Here is a 21537-nt window from a genome sequence, read left to right on the forward strand (position 1 = left end):
TTTTGGCACGGTCTCAGGAATTCTCACAGTGGATACTACATTCACACTCTGTTTCAATCAACTTGTCAGGCTCACATGTCTTCTCATAATATCTTCAAACTTCAAGTGCACAAAATTTGACAAAAAGTACTTTTCTGAAAGAATGCAAAAATAGTCAATATTATTTTTCTCCTTCCCATCAAGTTTTTATTTCCCATACATCATCTTTTTTTACTTACATGCAAATAGAAGTTTGATGATGGGACCAAAAATTCACTTTTGAGTTAAGTTCAGATTCTGATTCTATGATGTTCAAAATGTCAAGAAAAAGGTGCTTCTAATATGTGTCTATTGAAACATATGTATGATGATTACTTTCAGTAAAACAAATTGCCACTCTTTTTCAAAGAAGCTCATCAGATTTGTCTGCAGGGCGATTTTTGGTCCAGTTTGGTGCAGTATTTATCCCCATATCTTTCAAAAACAGTCTGACCCAAGTTCAAAATTAACTGCATTAGACACGGTTTAATTTAACTGGGATATTTGCAGTCTGAGAAGTTTAATCATAGGATAAAGCCTATTGATTAGCAAAATTTGCACAACTAGTTTTTGAGAAACCTAATTTAAATATACATGTACGCATACGCTGAGGCACATACAAACTCATGCACAAGTGCACACATAGAGTGTGTGAGCATAACTGAAGAAAATTGACAGGTGTTTGGCCCTAGAAAACCACAAACTGGATAATGAAGAGAAAGAAACACAAGAGATCAATAAAGGTTGACATGAACAAAAGCATTAAGCCATCCATGCACCTATCTATGCAGCTTTACTTTATTTGACTGACTGTTTTGAGATTCATATTAAATAATATTTAAGTGGCTCACCTCATTCAATTTCTTATTTATTTTTCCATATCTACTTTAAATTATATTTATCATGTATAATGTACAGAAGTGTCTATTATTTTAAAAAGCAAATCAATTATATTGTAAAATTTTCCATTCAGTAATTTTCTGTCTTTATCATTAAAATGAAATTTACATCAGAATTCATTCTATTGGTATTATTTGTGTACCAGGAATCGTTCTTGGTGCAACATACAAGGACAATATAAACATAAAAAAAGATAAATATAAAAAGAAAAAATATGATGCAGCATACAAAGAAACACAAAATATAATGAGTTAAAATAGGAAACAATTTGGGGGGAAAAAAAGGCCCAAGTAGTCCAGTGCATAAGTATTCTGCACACAGTTACTGAGCAGGAAATCAGACAGTTTAGGCGACATATTGTTTGAGCTTTCTCCATACAAAGGCAAGTCTTTGGAATAGGTGGTGTTTTCATCTCACTTAAGGTTTTAACAGAACTGTGCCCAGAAACTTAAATGACTTGGCCCTCTCAATGGAAGAACTGCAAATTCATACTAAAGTTAAAAGCATCCCTTGGTGACCCCCATCGGGCGGTCCTGTTGTAACAATAATAAGCATTCCAAAATGTGGCAACTTTGCACACTGTCTCAGAGTACTTTAAATCTAAAAAAGGGCAATTCTCCACACATAAATGCTTAGTCCCATCAGATGTGTGCTTTATTCTCATTATTTTTCTGACAGTTTAATCCTTATTTTAATGTGACATATTTTCCAGAGTATAGTAACATTTGTACTTACATGTGCTAATCAATATATACAATGATGGCTTACTAAAGATACCCAATTTAGAAGGATATTTTGTGTTACTTCAAAACATGGCAAATAACCGCATAGCTGACAATGTCTTAAGTTTTGATTTTAAAATTGCAGGCTGTTTATTATACCATTTTTAGTTTTCTTTGGACTTCTAACCATAATCATTGTGAGACAACATTAAAAACAAAAATTACTGTTTTCCACCAATTCAAAACTAATTTTAAAATAAAATGACAGCCATTGTTTACGGTATATACAATTATTTGACCTTAAATTAGTTAGATCTTCCACTGAGAGTTTCTATATAAAATAACAGCTTCATGTAAAAAGCAAACTACTTCACAAAGAAATTAAAAATGCTGCCTATAAAATATCAGCTTGTTAGTAAATCAAGTAACTTTTGGGTAAAATCAGGATTTTAAATGCAAAGCCATATATCTTTTATTTACCCAAAACTTTTTTTTTTGAGACACGGACAGCATTCTTTCAGCCGGGACGTTGCTTGATGGTTTTACCTTTTCCATTAATCATGTAAAATAAGACAAAAGAGAATTAAGTATTTCAATTAAAAGTATAGCTAATATTAACTTTTTTAAGCTTTTGATATTAGAAATTAATACTGAAATCAAAACTGAAATTCCCCAAAAATATTCTTGAATCTGCGTGCTTTAAAGACTACCATGCACTTTCATCATAAAAAGTTTTATCTAATTATTAACCCAGCTGTAAATATTCAAAATGCAATTTTCTTCTGTTACAGAAACTGTTCAAGACTGCCATTTAAGTCCATTTGATCGTCCACTTCAATTAGTGAAAAATGCGAAAACTAGCACAGCTATGAAACACATAAATAGCAGTAGTAGTTTAACGGAAATGGGTCACCTTATAAATATTAACAATTCATCCAAAAAAAAAAAAAGTCCAGATAAGGAGCTCAATTTTTTTTTATAATATTCTCAAATAAAAAGACCAAAATGCAAGCCAAAAGAAAAGAAAACAAAAGTGAATATCTGCCAGCTGGCGTTAAATGAGAGTATTAAAAAGAAGACTTACTCCCTAAATATGCAATCTGTCTCAATATATAAAAAAGGTTAATTACAGTAATCCATCTTACCAAATCTCTAAATAGACAGTGTATGCCTTGAGTCAGTTTTTTTTCTCTATGTGACTCCATTAGTAGTTTCCATCTGGAAACATAATACTTATTTTGATTCATATGCTAGTAAAACTCTGCTGATATCACAACTTTTATGCTACTAATAAAATGCATTAGTGAAATGACACAGTAGAAAAAAAGAGAGAATTTGTTTTATTGGTGGAAACCTAGCTAATAGCACATTGAAATAAGATGCTTTTTAGATAAAGGGTTTCAACAATAATCTAAATCTTGGCTATCATATTTTTATTAAAAATATCGGCATCCCCAGCTTAGATATGCTTTAAAATGAATAAGCCCTATAAAATACTGGGTTCAAAACAGTTTTACTATCAAACAAAATGAACTACTGTAATGTTTTTATATAATGAAGCATGCATCAAAATTATATATATAACTACATTTTATTCTCTCAGTCACATTCATGCTCCCCCCCGATCTGACCCCGTTAGTTTTCAAATAAAGTTGTGGTATAAAAAACTTGCCTCTCCCTCTCCAAGTTGACGGCATTTATCTCCATTCTTTACACAAGAGCAGCGGTGACCACAATTGGTGCTGTGGCTGATACTTGGTCAGAAGTACTTGTTGTACTGGCAATCAAAGATACGATGCCCTGTGACCGCTATCAGACTATTACGCTGCATTTGTGCTTTGACAACAGAGACAAGTGACAACAGATTTGCTGTGTTTTCAGACATCTGGTAACGTTTTGTTAAGAACAGTGTTTTGAGTTACAACCCTGTGCAATATATTATTGCTGATAAGCAACTGTTTCCGACCAAGGTCCACTGTCCTTTCTTGTAATGCATCTCAACCAAGCCTGCCAAATTTGACATCAAGTTTTGGATTGCAAGAGATTTGAAGACAAAGTACATGCGCAATGCCACTCATTTAGGAAAAAATCCCAGTCGTACCATGGGAGGAAGACTTTCCGAGACTGTGGACATAAAGCTCATGGAGCTGTTTCTGGACCAAGGCAGAACCATAACATAGCCAACGTCTTCACATTCCTATTGCTGGCTAATAGACTGCTGCACTGCAACACAATTCTGCTTGGCACCTTAAATAAAGTAGGACGGGAACTTCCACCTGTAGCTAAAGTCACTTCAGTATGTAAGGAATTCTCCACATTAGTGTTTAGAACTGGCAGTGACATGCTAATGATCTACGTGCCCAAAAAGAAGTCTGTCTGCATTCTCAGTACCATGCACCATAACATGGAGATTGGTCAAGATTGAAAAAAATAAAAACATGTTCAAATAACAACTCATGTTCAAATTACATTTTCATGCATTAATTTGTTTGTGCATGCGCGAGACTGAGCAAGAAAGGCAAAGACAGATTTGATGTCATTCAAATGGTTATTGGAATATAAAATACAGTGGAACCTCTGTTTGCGAGCGTAATTCGTTCTGGAAACGTGCTCGCTGTCCAAAGCACTCGTATATCAAAGTGAATTTCCCCATAAGAAATAATGGAAACTCAGATGATTCATTCCACAACCCAAAACTATTCATATAAAAATGATTAATACAAAATATAAAGTAAAAATACATAAAACAAATTAACCTGGGGCCTCATGTATAAACGGTGCGTACGCACAGAAATGTTGCGTAAGAACTTTTCCACGTTCAAATCGCGATGTATAAAACCTACACTTGGTGTAAATCCACGCACTTTTCCACGGTACCTCATACCTTGTCGTACGCAAGTTCTCCGCCGGTTTTGCAGACTGCACTCCAGCGTCAAAGCAGTGCTACTGTTCCTGTGTGGTTACACCTTATTTTCCTGACGCGGCTTTATAAATACACTGAAATTAACCGCATATTGTTTATTAGTGTAATGCATCTGATTGTAATTAACTTGTAACAATATAATGGTCCAGGGAATAGCCATAGTATTCCAAATACCATAACTGCTTTAGCGTTGTTACTCTCACTTCTCCTTCTTCTTCTTTCAGCTCCTCCCGTTAGGAGTTACCACAGCGGATCATCTTTTTCAATATTTCTCTCACTGCACCACTCAGAGTATTTATATCACTGTATCTGAGTGTGAATCACAGCAGCAGCTGATCGGAAAGGGAATTATCGGTATACAGCTTCAAGGACACGCTGTCTCAGCCACTGCAAAATGTTTTAAAGCCTTTCCTGTACGGACCTCGCGGTTCAGAAACAGAAACGCGATATCATTTATAAGGTGAAATTCAGCAAAATATGTTTATTAAATTATACAGATAAAACTTTAACTTCATTTAAATAATCTATATTCTTCACTGGGAGTGTCTATATGATAGAATAATTAAACATGTACTAACAGATATTTCAATGTTCTTTAAACGCTTTGAAGAATCGGGCGCTAAGCTTACAGAGATGGCTTAACGCCTATTACAGAGCTGATTGTATGGCGATCGGTTACTTGGGGAAAGAAAAGCACTGACTGCAGTGGACGGCTATGCCATATATATTGAATATAAAACAGAAAGAGAAAATAACCACACAGCTAAAAACACAGCCGCAATCCCCAGCAAAAGTTAAATGCTTGTGTCATGAATACGAGGGCGGCTATAGTGTCCGCGAACGGATAGCCATCCACTGTGCATAAGCTACCTTACTGACAGTCGGGCGAAGGAGCCACTGATTCTTCCTCTGCCCAGTGCCACCACAAGCCTAGAGCCGCCCCCGATTGTACTGCTGCAATAAATTATTTCATTGAAGTGAAACACATGTTTAATAACGTGCTTTAACTCCCCATCATCATGAAAATGATATCACGTATACATCTCAGTATTTTAGTTATTCAGAGAACTGTAATGTTACTTAATGTAAATGATTCTGTGTCCAGTTGGAGGAAGATAGCCGGTTTAAAAAGCAAGTAGTGATCTACACACATAGAGAATATAGAAGATCAAATACAAAACAAAGCATTTAAGCAAGTTACTTGAATTACGATGTGATTTGAGAAACTGGTTAATTAAATGATTTTAAGATGAAGTTTATGATGTTCTACTTTAATGACAAAATAAACTACGTGATTAAAGTGGAAATGTCGAGATTGAAGTTGACATTTCGCGGCTTTTTCCTCACTGTGTGCCTTTTTTCTGTACCCTAATAAGCCCTTTTTATAACCAAAAGGGTTAAATCGGGGTTTTCACCTTTTTAATTTTTATATGTGTTTTTATTTTTTCCCCCCGGGTTTTGTGAAAGTTTTGTTTCCAACACGCTTGCACCCCTCCCCTTTTTAACCACAAACAAATGTTATTTTTTCTTTTTACGGTTTCGCTAAATTTTTTAATTTTGGGCCTTTTAGTTTTTTCCAGAAGGCTGCCTTTAAAGGGGAAAAAAGGGGAACAAAAGGCTTTTAACTGGGAGGAGGGGTTACAATAGGGAAAAAAAAAGGGTTGTTTACAGCCGATTTTTGGGAATGAGAGAAGAAATGGAAATTGAAGACGCAATCCCATCTATTTTTTTTCAAACACTTTCGCTTTTTTTTAGCCGTTTGGCAAACCCCGACGCAAAGAGGCCCCACTTACCTTAAAAGGCTTTTGAGGAATTTCAAACCTTTTGGGGGACCATCAAAGGGAGAAAAGGTGTCCCCCAATTGCTTTACGCTTAGCATTCATGTTAAGCGCATCCAAAAATGGGACAGCAAAACGCCGCCTTGATAGGTTTTAAAGGGAAATTTAAAGACCCCTTTTAAAAAAATAAGGATGTTTGGGGTTTAACCTGAATAAAATGGTGTTGTAACCTTTGTTTTAAAAGGGGGGTGTGAAAAAAAATTAAAAAAAAAAAAATTTTAAAAAACCTAACGAGCGGGGTTAAAGAGGAAACAAATTAGACGGGAAATAAGAATTGTGGGAAAAAAAGGGGAAAAAAAAAAAACACCAAAAAATTTAAATAGAAATAAACCCAAAATAAAAAGGAATAACCATAAAAATAATAAAGAAACAAAAAAAAAAAAAAAAAAACCATACTTTTTTGATTTAAAAGGGGACTGATTAAAAAAATTTTAAAGGGGAAAAAAAATTTTCCCCCCCCCCCCCCCCCCCCCCCCCCCCCCCCCCCCCCCCCCCCCCCAAAAAAAAAAAAAAAAAAAAAAAAAAAAAAAAAAAAAAAAAAAAAAAAAAAAAAAAAAAAAAAAAAAAAAAAAAAAAAAAAAAAAAAAAAAAAAAAAAAAAAAAAAAAAAAAAATTAAAAATTAAAAGACAAAGTGTATCCATACTACTCGTATTGCAATACATCGCCGCTTATCAAGTCAAAATTTATTAAAAAATTTAGCTCGTCTTGCAAAACACTCGTAAACCAAGTTACTCGCAAACCGAGGTTCCACTGTAATCACTTTTGCACAAGTGTGCTCTTATTGAAGAATTTAAAAAAAAAAAACAAAAACAATTCAAGTGACAGCAAAATACAAGATGATAAGATTCACCAGCATTTGTGTGTCTGCTTATATCCCTTTGCTACTTTTACAAGTAGCAAAAACGTATACCGGGTGTTACAGACTCTAGTCAAATATGCTTTTATTATATAATAGTAACTAGCAGAATACCCGCGCTTCGCAGCGGAGAAGTAGTGTGTTAAAGAAGTTATGAAAAAGAAAAGCAAACATTTTAAAAATAACGTAAGATGATTGTTAATGTAATTGGTTTGTCATTGATATAAGTGTTGTTGTCATATCTATCTATTTATATATATCTGTGTGTGTGTGTGTGTGTGTTATTATTATTATATTATTATATTATTTATATATATATAAATAATATAGCAAAATACCTGCGCTTGGCAGCGGAGAAGTAAAAAGAAAAGGAAACATTTTAATAATAATGTAACATGATTGACAATGTAATTGTTTTGTCATTGTCATGAGTGTTGCTGGCATATATATATATATATATATACATATACACACAAACATATACATATATATACACATACTGTATATATACACACACACATATATACATACTGTATATACAACATATACATATCTACATATATACTGTATATACACATATATATATACAAATCTACATATATATATCTACTGTACATATATATAGATTAGGGGTGGGACTCGATTAAAAAAATGAATCCAATTAATTAGAGGCTGTGTAAGAATTAATCTTGATTAATCGTATGTAATCGACACGAATTTGCCCCAAATCGCAAATGTTTTTTTTTATTTAAAACGGTTTTAGTGGGCTTACAGAATCAAATAATAGACATGGACATGAATATTGTAAACTGAAGCCGTTTTAATTTCTGAAAAAAAAAGCTTTTAAACTGCATTTGAATTCAAAACAGAAACAAAAATATCATCCCTGGTTAAAATTGGGCAGACTTAAAAATAAAGTGGTAGTTTAAGTACTTTAAGTACATTTTCAGAATAGTATTGTCTTTAAATAATAATAACCAAAATTTCACCATAAAGTGCAGTTTTTCTTCTTAAAAAAATAAGTCAGAAACATAAAAGGTAATTTGACCAGCTTACTCTTTAAACTCTGAGTAACATTAGCCAAAATTATTTTGTACATTAGGCTAAAACAGTGTGATCATTGAACATTTTGTAATTAGATGTATTTAGAATTACTAACGGTCACGGAAGTCCAATGATCCCCAGTAAGAGCCACAAAGTCCGCTTTCTGTAATGCATCTAATTTTGCTTGCTTTTCAGTGTGCACAAAACCATGCTTTTATCAAGGCTTCGCTGGTAGTCAAAATGATCAGTCGAGGAACGCGCTTTATTCCGACTCTAACATTTTTGTAGCTGTGATGTGTGCATCAGTGTAATGGATGTACCAGGAAATCATGCATTGACAAAAGTTCCGCTTGTTTGGAATTGAAAGTGTGATTAAATGCGTTATTTTTAACGCGCTATGGAGTACATGCATCGAAGCTTCTCAGCTGTGCTTGTGCTAAGAAAGGGAAAATTTTAAAAATAACGTAACATGATTCTGCTAACCTAATATTTTTCATACGTCCCAAACCAAGGAGATGCGAAGGTAAAATGAATCGGTAGCGCGTACATAGTCAGTACATCCCTCGGAATCGAACCTCAATGTCGGCGTTAGAGGCTTAAGACTCTACAATTAGCCACAGCGTGTGGCTTGTCTATGCTAAAGTATGTATTGTAGATCGGGTATATATATACATTTATATATATACCCGTATCGCAGTGGAGAAGTAGAAGTTATGAAAAGAAAAGGGAACATTTTAAAATAACGTAACATGATTGTCAATATACAGTAATTGTTTTGTGAGTGTTATTGAATGTTGCTGTCATCAAGGATTTGATTATCATTATTTCTTTCAATCAGGCTCGTATTTGTAGGATGTGTTCAAGTTACATTCCGTGTTTGTCAATCGCTGTAAAGATAAGAGGTTTCATTCATCGATTAGTTCCTTACTGCATCAATAAACAGCTCGTCTTCCTTTTTATCTGTGATGTGACAAACTGCATGCACGGGTTTTTTTTTTTTTTTACACTGTCTTCCTTTAGCAGGACATTCACTTTTTCCACCGTGTGCTTTGTTTCCGCAGTAGCTGCACTTATGAATATGATTGTATGTATAAGACGCTTCATATTTTTTTGCTGCCTTCTCAATTGTGTAATTCGTTTTTGTTCAGCACTCTTTGGAACTGTTGCTTTTGTCTGTGCACTGCGCCAGTTCACGGAGCCGCTTGGTGTTCTTGCATCAAGGTTCCCAGCTGTACTGGTGCCATCTCGTAATGTCAGCTAAGACACGGCACTTAAAAGTTTCTCTCGCAGTTTCAATGAGTTTGTGCCAAACACCACCCTGACCATCTCATCTTCCTCTGCATAAGCACAGTCCTTCACACGTGAATATTTACCGGCAGTGTTTGTATTGGATTGCCGCTGATGGACGGCCTTATATGGGCAGGCACTAAATTACAAACGCTAGTGGCAGCCTGTCTATGAACTTAATTTAATATAAACTTACGGTTCACGCCGTGCTTTGTTTCCGCAGTAGCTGTACTTATGAATATGCTTGTATGCATCATTTGCTTCATAATGTTTTTCTGCCTTCTCAATTGTGAAATGGTGTTTTGTGCTCATCGCTGGAGTTCTTCCTTGTTCTCTACGTACTTACGTAGGAGGCGTGATGATGTCACACTAAACCCCGCGCCATCTCCAACTCAAGACTCCATTACATTATATGGGAAAAAATAGCTTCCAGTTATGACCCTTATGCGTAGAATTTCGAAATGAAACCTGCCCAACTTTTGTAAGTAAGCTGTAAGGAATAAGCCTGCCAAATTTCAGCCTTCTACCTACACGGGAAGTTGGAGAATTAGTGATGAGTCAGTGAGTGAGTCAGTGAGTGAGTGAGTGAGGGCTTTGCCTTTTATTAGTATAGATAATAACAGCAGCTCACTACTCAAAACAGTAAATGGGATTGAATCTGCAACCGCTTGACTATGAGGCCGCAGAAATGTATGTATTCCAAATAACAATATATTATTTACCCTATACAATTCCAGACACCTCACTCCCAGATAAACAGACTTGAGCTGTGAGAATTTTGTGTCTGACATCAGCTGCCTTGCCTCGTTTGGGGATGGGTGAGCAGGCCGCTTGCTGCTTGTGCTGATTGACACATTTGCAAAACAAAGGCGCTGATGAGGAGGTGCAATGAAATTTAAGTTGGCCCAGCATTACAAATATTTTCATAGGTTTCAGGGATTCAAGTGTTAAAGGATGAATGTCAGCCCCTTTGTCTGTGAGATGAAATTCAGGCTCTATAATGGAATGGCAGTAACATGAAACATTCCAGGAATTATCGCGGTTAATAACTGTAGCAAGGTATAAGACATGCAAAACATCCAAGAATCCTAGAGCAGTGAGCAGTGAATCATATGCAACTGATTTTAGGCTATAAGAAAGATGGTTTATAGTAGAGTTGCAAAAGGACAAAAGTTCCTGAATTATTAACTTGTTAGTAAAACATGGCATAATTTAGTAAACCATGAGACAATATTAATATTTGGATGTGTGTCCATTATTTTAGTTATTTTTATTAAATAATGGGGTTCAGAAAAAGATTTTCAAGATTTGTTTAAAAATAGAAAATTATGCTTTCACATGTTTTTCAAACAGCAAAATCATAAATTTCTGTTAATACTCAAGGTTGATTCAGGTTTTTTATTTTAAATAGATTACATTTGTTTATTTGCACAGTTATAAAAACTTTACAGTTGTAAAGTAACATAAAATAAATGTAATCTTTCTAATATGAAATGATATATTTTTCTGGACACAAAGTTTAAAGGCACACGTTTCTTACAGATCATTGTGCATGTCTACATTTTTAATTCTAATGGAATAGCAAGGAAACCTTGAAGTATGGCGATTCAATGGTAGCGCTGCAGGTTGTCAACAAGGAGAGTTCCAGGCGCTCCCTGTGGGCATTTGCATATTTTCCCCATGTTTCTTGAGGGTTTCCTCCCATAGTCTAAAGTTGTGCTGGTTAGGTGGAATGCTAAATTGGCCCATAATATATATGTGTGTGTGTGTGTGTGTGTGTGTGTGTGTGTGTGTATATATGTGCGTGTTTGTGTTTTTTCTGCAATGAGGTTGCTTCCTGGGATACATTCCAGCTTCCCTGAAACCCTGCTCTGGATAAGCAGGTATAAAAAAATGGATGGATGAATCAATGAAACCATTGTTGTAGCACATTAGCATTTTGTTCTATAAAATAATGAATAGCAAACATGTGGAAGGTCATTAGGCTGGGAAGATTGTTCTCTTGTGCTCTGAGACAGAGATAGACAGAGCTGGAGACATAAGGGACTGTAGTCAGAGTACATGAATGCTAATGACATTCTACTTATTGCAAATGGAAATCTGGAAATTATAGGAAAAAATAAATTATGGGAAAAGCTGGTATTAAAATGAAAATACTGAATATGAATGAAGGAAAAACTAAGGAGATATAGAGGGACAAGATAAAGAAGTCGTGGAAGGGGTGGAAATAAATCATAACAAAAGAAAGCAAAATATCAAGAACAAAATAGTAAGGATTGAAACTCCTTCTTTGCTGGAGGGCAAAATAAACAGAAAAAGGAAAAGGCTTTTACATTGGATTTTCACTATTGTTGGGGTGCTGTCATTTACTAGTAGATTCAAAATTAAGAGAAAGTGTTTAAATGATACAGGTCCTACATGTCTTAGATGCTTATAAATTTGTCAATTTGCACAAAACCAGAAGAAAAAAAAAAAAACCCAGATATTAGCTGGTGGAAGATAGAATACCTATATATCTGATAGGCCTGGCTGTCTATCCTTTTTGATTAAAAATGAAAGGAAAATCACATGATTTAGTATTAAAATCTTGTACAGTAAGAAAAAGAAGGAAACAGCAGAAAAAAAAAATCATTTTCTGTATGAATCTGAAATCTATAGGGCATATGTGGAGATGTCTTTTGAGATGTCCTAATTAGCACTTCAGCAGGTGATAATCTAACAAAATAAACTTGATTTATTATACAGGTATTTCCAAGATTTTTTACTTGGAAATGGACGTATTTTGTAGATTTCAAGGCTATCGTTTTCACCCAACTTATCTTTTAAATTAATTACTGTAACTGTAAAGTTGCAAACCTCTCTAAAAAACAAATGCAAGACAATAGTCCTTATCTATAAAACACTAGACAACAATACCACTAATTTAAAGAAAATCTAATTTTGGATGCATTTTTGACTATGTAAGATGGCTTCTGAAGTTGGTTAGTGAGAAAGCAACTATGAGAGATTCATCACTGCTTTTGATGAACTGACTTTGTTTATTAGGTCAAAAGCAAGTAGAGTCTATTGCAATAGCATCAGGCAGAAGGTCCGGACCAACCCTGGAACATATCATATACCTACCATACACACACACACACACACACACACACACACACACACACACACAAACACACACACACTACCACACATTCAGACTCACTTATGATACAGCAAATTAGTTTAAACCAATTTTGGAATATCTGACAAATGAAATTATATTGCAGTTAATCCAAAACAGGCATCTACAATTCTATAAGAAACAAAAAATGGATCAGATTACTCCTTGTGCATTACTGTAAACAAGTATATGATGGCATATTTAAATATACGACTATTATCAAAAAAAAAAAAAATGAATCTATCTTTCTCTCACTCTCTCTATAATCTGTAAGTATGTAGTACCATAATTCTTAATAGATGCAAAAAAGAATGCCTGGGGGCAAGTATTCAGTTACAGGGCTTTTCAGTGTAATCTCTTGTCACATTTAATTTTTAAATCAAGGCTTAAGAACTAATTCTTTAGGGTAGTTCTTATGCCTTGACTTTCTCAGCAAACTGAGAGGTATAAATTGTCACAAAAGTTATTAAAACAATCTGTGCAAACTTGTATTCAGGAATCAAGTGCTCTTGCTGACAATTAACTGAAAACTTTTCTTTTACGGGTTAAGTCATGCTGGTCAACGCAAACAAAAACCCAACAACCAGACTTGAGCTAATATCATAAAACTGATACTACCAGCAAAGCACTAGAAACCATGCCAAATGTCATTGTTCCATTTACAGTCTGCATTGATGCATTTGGCAAGGTAAATTTTGGGAAAAAGCAATATTATAAAAACACCCAAATCTGACTGAGAGATTAACTGATTGTTTACAATAAAGCACTATTTCTGCTTGCTACATGAAAATGATGTATTTTGATATCAACGGGTAAACTAAGTAGCAGCCACATTGTTTTTTTCATGTATGGTCATGCTATGACAGGTAAGAAAGTAAGTTAAAAAGCATGAAGGATATAGTTGACAATTTAGAAGACAACATTTGAATTTCTTTGCCTTCACTGATTGCCAGAGTAAAATATTTTAACCAGACTGCTTCTACTTGCAGTACTAGAGGTGCAAAGACCAGATTACTTTCTAAACCAAGAAACCATTTTTACCTGCTTTGGTCATTAGCATGTAATAGATACTGGATTTAAAAGATACACTTTATTATTGGTAAACTTTGTAAATCTTGGTAACCAGTAGCAGAAGAATTTAACTGCAAACCAAACAATGTAACAATTTAAAGGAAAAAAAGCTGTTAATCATGACAGTAATGTAGCTACACTGGTACTGTTTCCTAAAAGTATAGATGAGTGGTTATAAGTTCCCACTATGACTGATCCTACCAATAATGAAAGTGGCATGCACGCTTTCTGTTTCTTTGTATTTAGTCATTGTGGGTTGCTTATGCTAAATAGATTGTTAATCAGTACAAAATGTACATGTAGGAAGATCGTGTTGGCAGTGTGCCATAACAATTCACGAGAAGTGAACGTAGAATTATGCGCAGCACTAAGATGACAATGGGTGGCTGCCACAATGCACAGCGTTAGTTATTAGCACAGACAGTCTAAAATCAAAGGCTAAGTGCGCCTACTCACAGCGGAGAGTAAGATTAGAAATGACGAATACCACTTCCATTGATATTGCAGAATAAACTATCTATACATCCAAACATCTCATTGCTCACACATGCTCAAAATTGCTTAGTAAGACTCAAAAAGGATGTGTACAGTGCATTAATTAAGTGAAAAAATGTCTACTTTGAGGAATTAACCAATATCAGTTTTTGCCAGCTTCATGTGAAAAATAGCAATTGAAACAATGTATTTTACAAGAAGCACATTTCTCATGAAAGTGATGGTGTTGTTCAAGATCCTTTCTACCATTAAACTACCACTCCCTATGATCCTGTATTGGACTTGGTGGGATCTGTTAACAAATGAGAGAATTAAACTTTAAAGTAATTCATCTCATGCACACATATTCTAAATGGATGTTACTTAACCTGAAAAAATACAAACTTATATATAAAAAAACACAATACTGTAAAGTGACAAAGGAAAAAAGATCAAAGTTATGGGGCATTTGGTAGCCGCCAGCAGGACTTATATTCTCTGTCTAAATGAGTTGGCAGTACACTCATGATTGATTGCATATAAAACATGAGGTTTAAAAAGAAAAATTAAAGCTAAAACAGATGTATAAAATTTGACTGGATGTTGACTGAAAAAATAGCATGAAATCAGATAAATTTTGAATTCTGTATGTTTTACTACTGTACTTTGCTATCTCTAGCTTCATTGCTATAAAATAGCAGGAAGTAAACCAACTTGCTTCAGTGAACACAGTATTCGCCTAATTACAGTATATCAGACATTCCTTGCTACTTTTAACAGTAACACAGATCAAATAGAACATTTGCCACATGACTTCTAAATTATTGTATAGTTTAATATCACACTTTTATAAATGTGTTAAGGAAACAGGTATGCTACATGGATGTAAATCAAAACCTTGCATATGTACAACTCTCAAAACAAATTCTACATGTTACCAGGTTGACATTCAGGAAAGTGAGCTGCTTTGTAGCACTATGGTAAAACCAATGCATTTAATGTGCCTTTAATTTATAAGGATATATGCCTTTAGATGTGAACATTAAAAAAATAACCCATAAACAACAGAGCATATATTTTCCAGATGTTCAGGAAGACGGAACAACTTCTAGACTTGAGTCTCCTGGGCACAATACCTTAAAAGACCATGTGTGATACAAAACACAATTGATCATGTAGGGAGAGACTGCTGAAAAATAACAGCAGTAATCCTCATATATACAGCTGGTTTTAATGTCAAAGGCAGACATTTTTTTTTTTTATTCCAGATAACACCACCTACCAAAAAATCAAATAAAAAGAACAAAAGTGGCCAAAAAACAAAACAACAGAAAACACAATAGTGATTAAACATATCCGAAATGAACAGGACTAAAACATTTTGTTGAGATAAAAAACAATAAGCAAAAAACAGTTAACATTTCAGAGATATCTACGGTCTACAGTCAGTAGAAACCTGGCTGTTGAACTAGCAGTGTGTCTGATTTTCTTTGTTAAATCATTATATTCCCCATCAACATAATCATTAGATAAAAACCAATGTCAACTTGCTGCAGATGAGAATGACATATCACTTAAACAGCATACAATTGTAGTAGCTACCTGTAGTATTAGACTCTGGTTGATAACTATGAAGGGTAAATATTACTGAGTAATTGGCTCCCATTGCTTATGCAGCACCAACAATTTAAATGGGCAATTCTTTAAAATTTACTCCGAGGTTGTACGGCTTTCTTTTACTTGTAGCTACCAAAGAAAAATTACCTTTACTTCGTAGTCATTAAAATCTGTTAATACACAGGTTCCATGCAAGTATTACATTCTAACACAAGTACAGTATAGTACAAATAAGTAAAATCTTCACCTTCAAGGCACATTTTATTTAAATACTAAATATTCTGGTAAAAGCTATCTGAGACCTCAAATATCTCAAGAGTGTCCAAAATATTTGTATGGTGCTCCTTTCCTTTTTGTCACTGTACAATTGTACAAAACAAAAAAATACACCAATCTTGTATAAAATGCTGAAAAGTGTCATCTATAACTAAATGCCTTTTTGTGATCAGTTCATCTTCTGCTCACTTAACTATTCACAGTTACATTTGGGTTAGACAATGGATGGATGGATGGATGGATGGATGGATTTTAAAAAAGTGTACCCAAACTTTTGCATGCGACATAAAGTCTCATCTTCAGCAGCAACCTCTTTATTGTCCTAATAGTAAACTCCTTTAGTTTATCCTTATTAGTCATGCCTAAATGCTAATTGGTTATTACAGAGAATACTACAGGGTGGCCAGGGGTGCAGAAATCCAACGCCCGACTCGTCCGACACGGTAAATTGACCATCGGACAAGCATGTTTTTCTGGTTTAAGTTGTCTGCGGACATGTGCAATTTTCTGGAGAAAAAAGAATTATATGTGCTGTGCAGGGCACATTTGTACCACTACTTTCAAATTTTAAACATTTGGTTACGTATTTCGTGCGGAAACAGTCTACTTAGACATGTTCTTCATGTCTCAAATTGGTATTTAATATTGTTTACAAAATGACGGCTGATTTTTCAAAGGGGAATCACTCTTGTGGTCTTACATAAGTATTTTACCCTACTATTTACACACTTGGAGATGTGGTCATTTTTTCATGCCGACATTACGATGTAATCTGATGATTTTTTTTTCATTATAATCGATAACTTTTATATATTATTGATAAAATTAATTTTTTCTACATAAAAATGCGGTCATTTCACCTACGATGCAATTGTTTTCGCCACATAAAGTTTGTTAGGCAGTTAATCTTTCCTGAAATTTGCGATTTCGAGTAGGTTGTGATATATTGAGCAGTTAAAAAAATTTATTGCATGACATCAATTTTGATGAGTTGTCTATAGATCATTTTTGATTAGAGAATTTTTCATGCAAAACAAGTTGGTTTCGCGCTGCCAGTTTGTTAAAAATAAAGAAGAAAACATTCTAATGGTTTCCAAATGTTATGAAATATCAATAAAAATCTTCACTTAGATGCGATTATTTTTTTCCCCCCCGACAACATCGGTAACATTTATTTCTTTGGAAATGTACCATCTTGCAGAATTTTGAATACGTCATTAGGAATTACATGCGTAACCCATAATGAACTGCAGTAAGCACATTGTTCTCGCTATACGCGTGCTGCTGAAACTGAAACAAGTAGCACCGCGGATGAGAAATGGATAATTTCTTGATTAAAACTGGCACAACAGGCCCTGAAAAACCTATGGAAGCGTATTAAAGCCACAGTGAAAAAAATAAGGACACAGTGGAGACAAAAAATGTAAATGTCGAGATTAAAGTGGACATGTTGACTTTATTCTCGACATTTCCACTTTATTCTCGACATTTACATCGAGATTAAAGTCGACATTTCCACTTTACTCTCGTAGGTTATTTTGTCAGTAGAATGTCACAAACTAAATTTCATCTTAAAATGAATGTTTCATTTACTAGATTTTCTCAAACCCCATCATAAATTAATGTAGCACATTAAATGCTTTATATTAAGTGTTCCCCGACCCAGTTGTTAATCTCTGCGCGCTTCTTAAACTGACTTCCTCTTGCACTGAGGAAGCACCGGCAGCAATCGCCACACATTGACTTCATGATATTCCTGCTCAATGAACATTAAGAATACTAAGATAAATACTTGATATTTTTTTCACGATGAAATGTATTAAAGCATGTATTAGACATGGGTGGTGGGGGGCACGGTGGCATGGTTGTAGTGCTGCTCCCTTGCATTAAGGGGTCCTCAGGTCAACATTCAGTGTTGAGAAGTTTATGGCAGGTGTGACGAGGCTCCAAAAAAATGGATATTTGAATGGGTATCGCACAGGTTTAACTGAAATATTATGTAAATGTTGGGTTCGTGATCTGGAGGTCAGAGACACGAACGCAGAATTCAATGGTTGTTTTTCTGAGCAGGCTTTCTTTATTGCTTGTCTATCTTATGTACTAAGAAACCCCCAGTTCCTATCCTTTGTCTTTCTCCATGAACCTAGACCTCAGAGTTTTCAGAACTTAAAAAAAAATTTTCATTATACATGTTTAATTATGCCATCCATTCAGAGGTCTAAGCTTATAACTAGTTTTAATTTCACAAATACGTTTATCGTGTGGTGATTGGATATGTGCAGAAAGAAAAAGGATAGGAACTGGGGGTTTAGTACGTCAGATAGAGACTTTAGAGAGGAGTCTAAAAGTAAGAAAAAAGTTGGTTCAATTAAAAAAGCTTTTTCTAAAGCTGAACGCTTGGAGGTTGAGCATTATGCTAGACTGTTCAATACTGCTTGAAAAAACCTGAAAAGTCATCAGCATCCACTTCTGCAGGACCATCATTCCAGGAACCATGCAGTTCAGCTCAAGCAGAAATGAACAGCATTCAGCCCATGCTGTCTGAGATAGTAAAGATTCTTGGGGGAGAAGATGTTGCAAGACAAAAGCTGAAGAACACGGCAGAAAATTAATCAGGACAGTGTTCTGTTATGCAATTGTAATATATGAAAAAAGAACTAGTGTAGCTATAATGAAGGCATTGTTTATTAGCCAGTTAAAATAAGGGAATCGTTTATATAATGTTCTAGAGCAAGGTGGCAAAATACTACTCCCTGAAAGAACTTTTTTCAGTTTTAAAATGGAAGGCAGCTTTGGTATCAATAAAAGAGATCAGAAAAAATAAACTATTTTTCACTTTTGTTATTTGTTTATGGGCAAGTGAATTTAACTGGCGGACAAATGGATTTCCGAAGTTTACTTGTCCGTGGACAAGTAGAAACAAATTTGATTTCCACACCCCTGGTGGCCCACAAAAAAGTGGCCCATCTCATCTGCCACATGAGTGTATATAAACATGCTGAAATGGGCACAGAGATGTATTGACAAACAAGGAGATCACTTTCAGCATCTTCTGTAAATGTGAGTACCAAATTTGATCATTTTTCTCTTCACCACAAGGGGTTCTCTTTTGTAATTTTGTTTCCCTTATAAAAAAATCATAATGCTGTGCGATGAAGGGCCCAATTCACGACTGGCAGCCACATTTAAACAGGGAGCCCTTCACAGACAACTTTAACATGCGCAACGTAGTTGGGCACACATGGCTAGTGAAGTATATTAACCCATTACTACTTATGCAGCAGATGCTTCCATATCCATGAATCTGATCACTTGTCCGTTCCAAAGTTACAGGAACAGAAACTGCTCATATTTTGGTTGTTGTGATCTTAGTATTTGTATATCTCACTCTAGCATAAAGCAGGACATTAAAAAGAAAAACTGCAAAGTAATTTAATTTAAAGTACATCCAGTCTTTGTACATACTCGTCTTACAAAGCTGACATTATTTCTTTCAATATAAACTCAAAGGTACACAACCTTAAAAGTAGGGTATTTTTTGCCATATGCACAGTTTGCTTAAACACAAAGGAGAAATCTTATTATGAAGCAATTTGGAAAGAACTTACTTTTTAGGATCATAATAGTCCATTTGTTTTTTTGTCTTGTTATACGCAGCAACTTTAAATGGAACAATTTCCAAAGAAATCAAACCAGGGGCCATGGTTAGAACTTTAGCACCATGTGAAGGTTCATAGAGATCCTTCCCAGTCTCAGGATGTGGCATGCCAGCAGGGTCACGGCCAACAATGTAGAAGTTTGCGCCCGTTACCATACGTGCTCTGCAATGCCACTGGACCTAAAAGACAAATATTGATTACATTTACAAACTTCAATACAATAGCAATATAAGGGATTCCCCTACATCAATTTAATGACAATACAATGACATCTTTCACATATTCAACTACTTGGTGATGGCCAGTGTGTTGTTCTACATGCTGGTGTACTGGGGCTGGTAACATCACTTCAAGAGAGGCCCACTAAATCAACAAACTAAAAGGGCAGGCTCAATTATGGGACATACTTTGGATCCCTTGGAGGCAGCAGCAAAGGAGAGGATTAAAACAAATCTAAGTGCTATTATGAACAATACTGCACATCCTGTCTCTGACACACTAACACTGAGGACTTTCAGCCAACAAATTATTCAGCTCATCGCTACTGGGGCTCTTTTAAATGAATGCCTACATAATGCCCTAACTATGTAAAGCCAGACGTTTTTCTTTTTAGTCATTCTGGTATGTTTTCAGACCATAGTGTGTGAGAGTGTGTGTGTGTGTGCATGTATATATTTATCAATCTATTTAATTATTGATCTTCTGTAAAACGACAAATTTTTCCCAAGGACAAATGAATGAAGTTCTGTCTAGTCTAATTTAAAGTAATACATGAGCAAATAAAATAATAAAAAGCAATATCTGACAATTCAATGATGTATATTAAAATTAGTACTTACAGATTTACTAACATTAGTTCTATATACAGTGGGGGAAATAAGTATTTGATCCCCTGCTGAATTTGTAAGTATGCTCACTTACAAAGAAACGAACAGTCTCTAATTTTAATGGTACTTTCATTTTAATGGAGAGAGAGAGAGAGAGAGAGACACAGAATATCAGTCAAAAATGTACAGGCCCCTCTTAAGTTTGTCAGTGAACTTCTGAATCATCACGGGCCTGTACATATGCCTTCTTGAGCAGGAGGACCCTGCGGGTGCTGTAAGATTTCAATCCATTTACGGCAGCGTTTTCCAAACTGGGAGGCGTGCCTCCCTAGGTAGGAGCGAATATTAGCCAGGATTGACAAAAAAAGTGCACGTGCAGCTAATACAATACGTAACATATAGGTACATATTAACTACTATGCTGCTGATGCTACCCTTAACCCGTAGCAAACAGTACGGTTCAGAAATATATCAGCACCGTAGGCCGTAGGGCTTGTATTGTCTATGCGCATACGCGAAAAGATTTGGCGGCTGCGTATTACTGTGTAAATATTCAGACGCGTTGTCGGAATTCTCACTTTCTTACCTACGATATCCACTCATTGCAAGGATAAACCACCAGCAGTATGACACGTAACTTGGCCGACCAGTAACTCTCCAAAAATCGAGACAATATCAACTTCAGTTTAGCTCAGCAGTGTTAGATTGTGTTTCTTATTTTATTTTGACGTACCTAATTACTCACTGATCACAATAGTAAGTAATTTAATTAAGTTTAATTTTTTTAAGAACAATAAATTAATTATCCTAATATTTTTAGAGAAATGGATAAGTTCTTGACTGGTTATAAGAGAAAATCCTCTA

General features: G+C 35.0%; 1 protein-coding gene across 2 annotated transcripts in view; it reads right to left on the reverse strand.

Moving 5' to 3' along the window:
• Nucleotides 1–21537, reverse strand: part of papss1 (3'-phosphoadenosine 5'-phosphosulfate synthase 1) — a 109345-nt gene that overhangs the window by 14534 nt on the left and 73274 nt on the right. For both annotated transcript variants that reach the window (XM_039759216.1, XM_039759217.1), the window contains exon 11: nt 19796–20025. In XM_039759216.1, coding sequence (XP_039615150.1) covers nt 19796–20025 — 230 coding nt within the window. The remainder of the gene's footprint in view (nt 1–19795; nt 20026–21537) is intronic.

The sequence above is a fragment of the Polypterus senegalus genome, chromosome 7, assembly GCF_016835505.1.
Source record: "Polypterus senegalus isolate Bchr_013 chromosome 7, ASM1683550v1, whole genome shotgun sequence".
NCBI lineage: Eukaryota > Metazoa > Chordata > Cladistia > Polypteriformes > Polypteridae > Polypterus > Polypterus senegalus.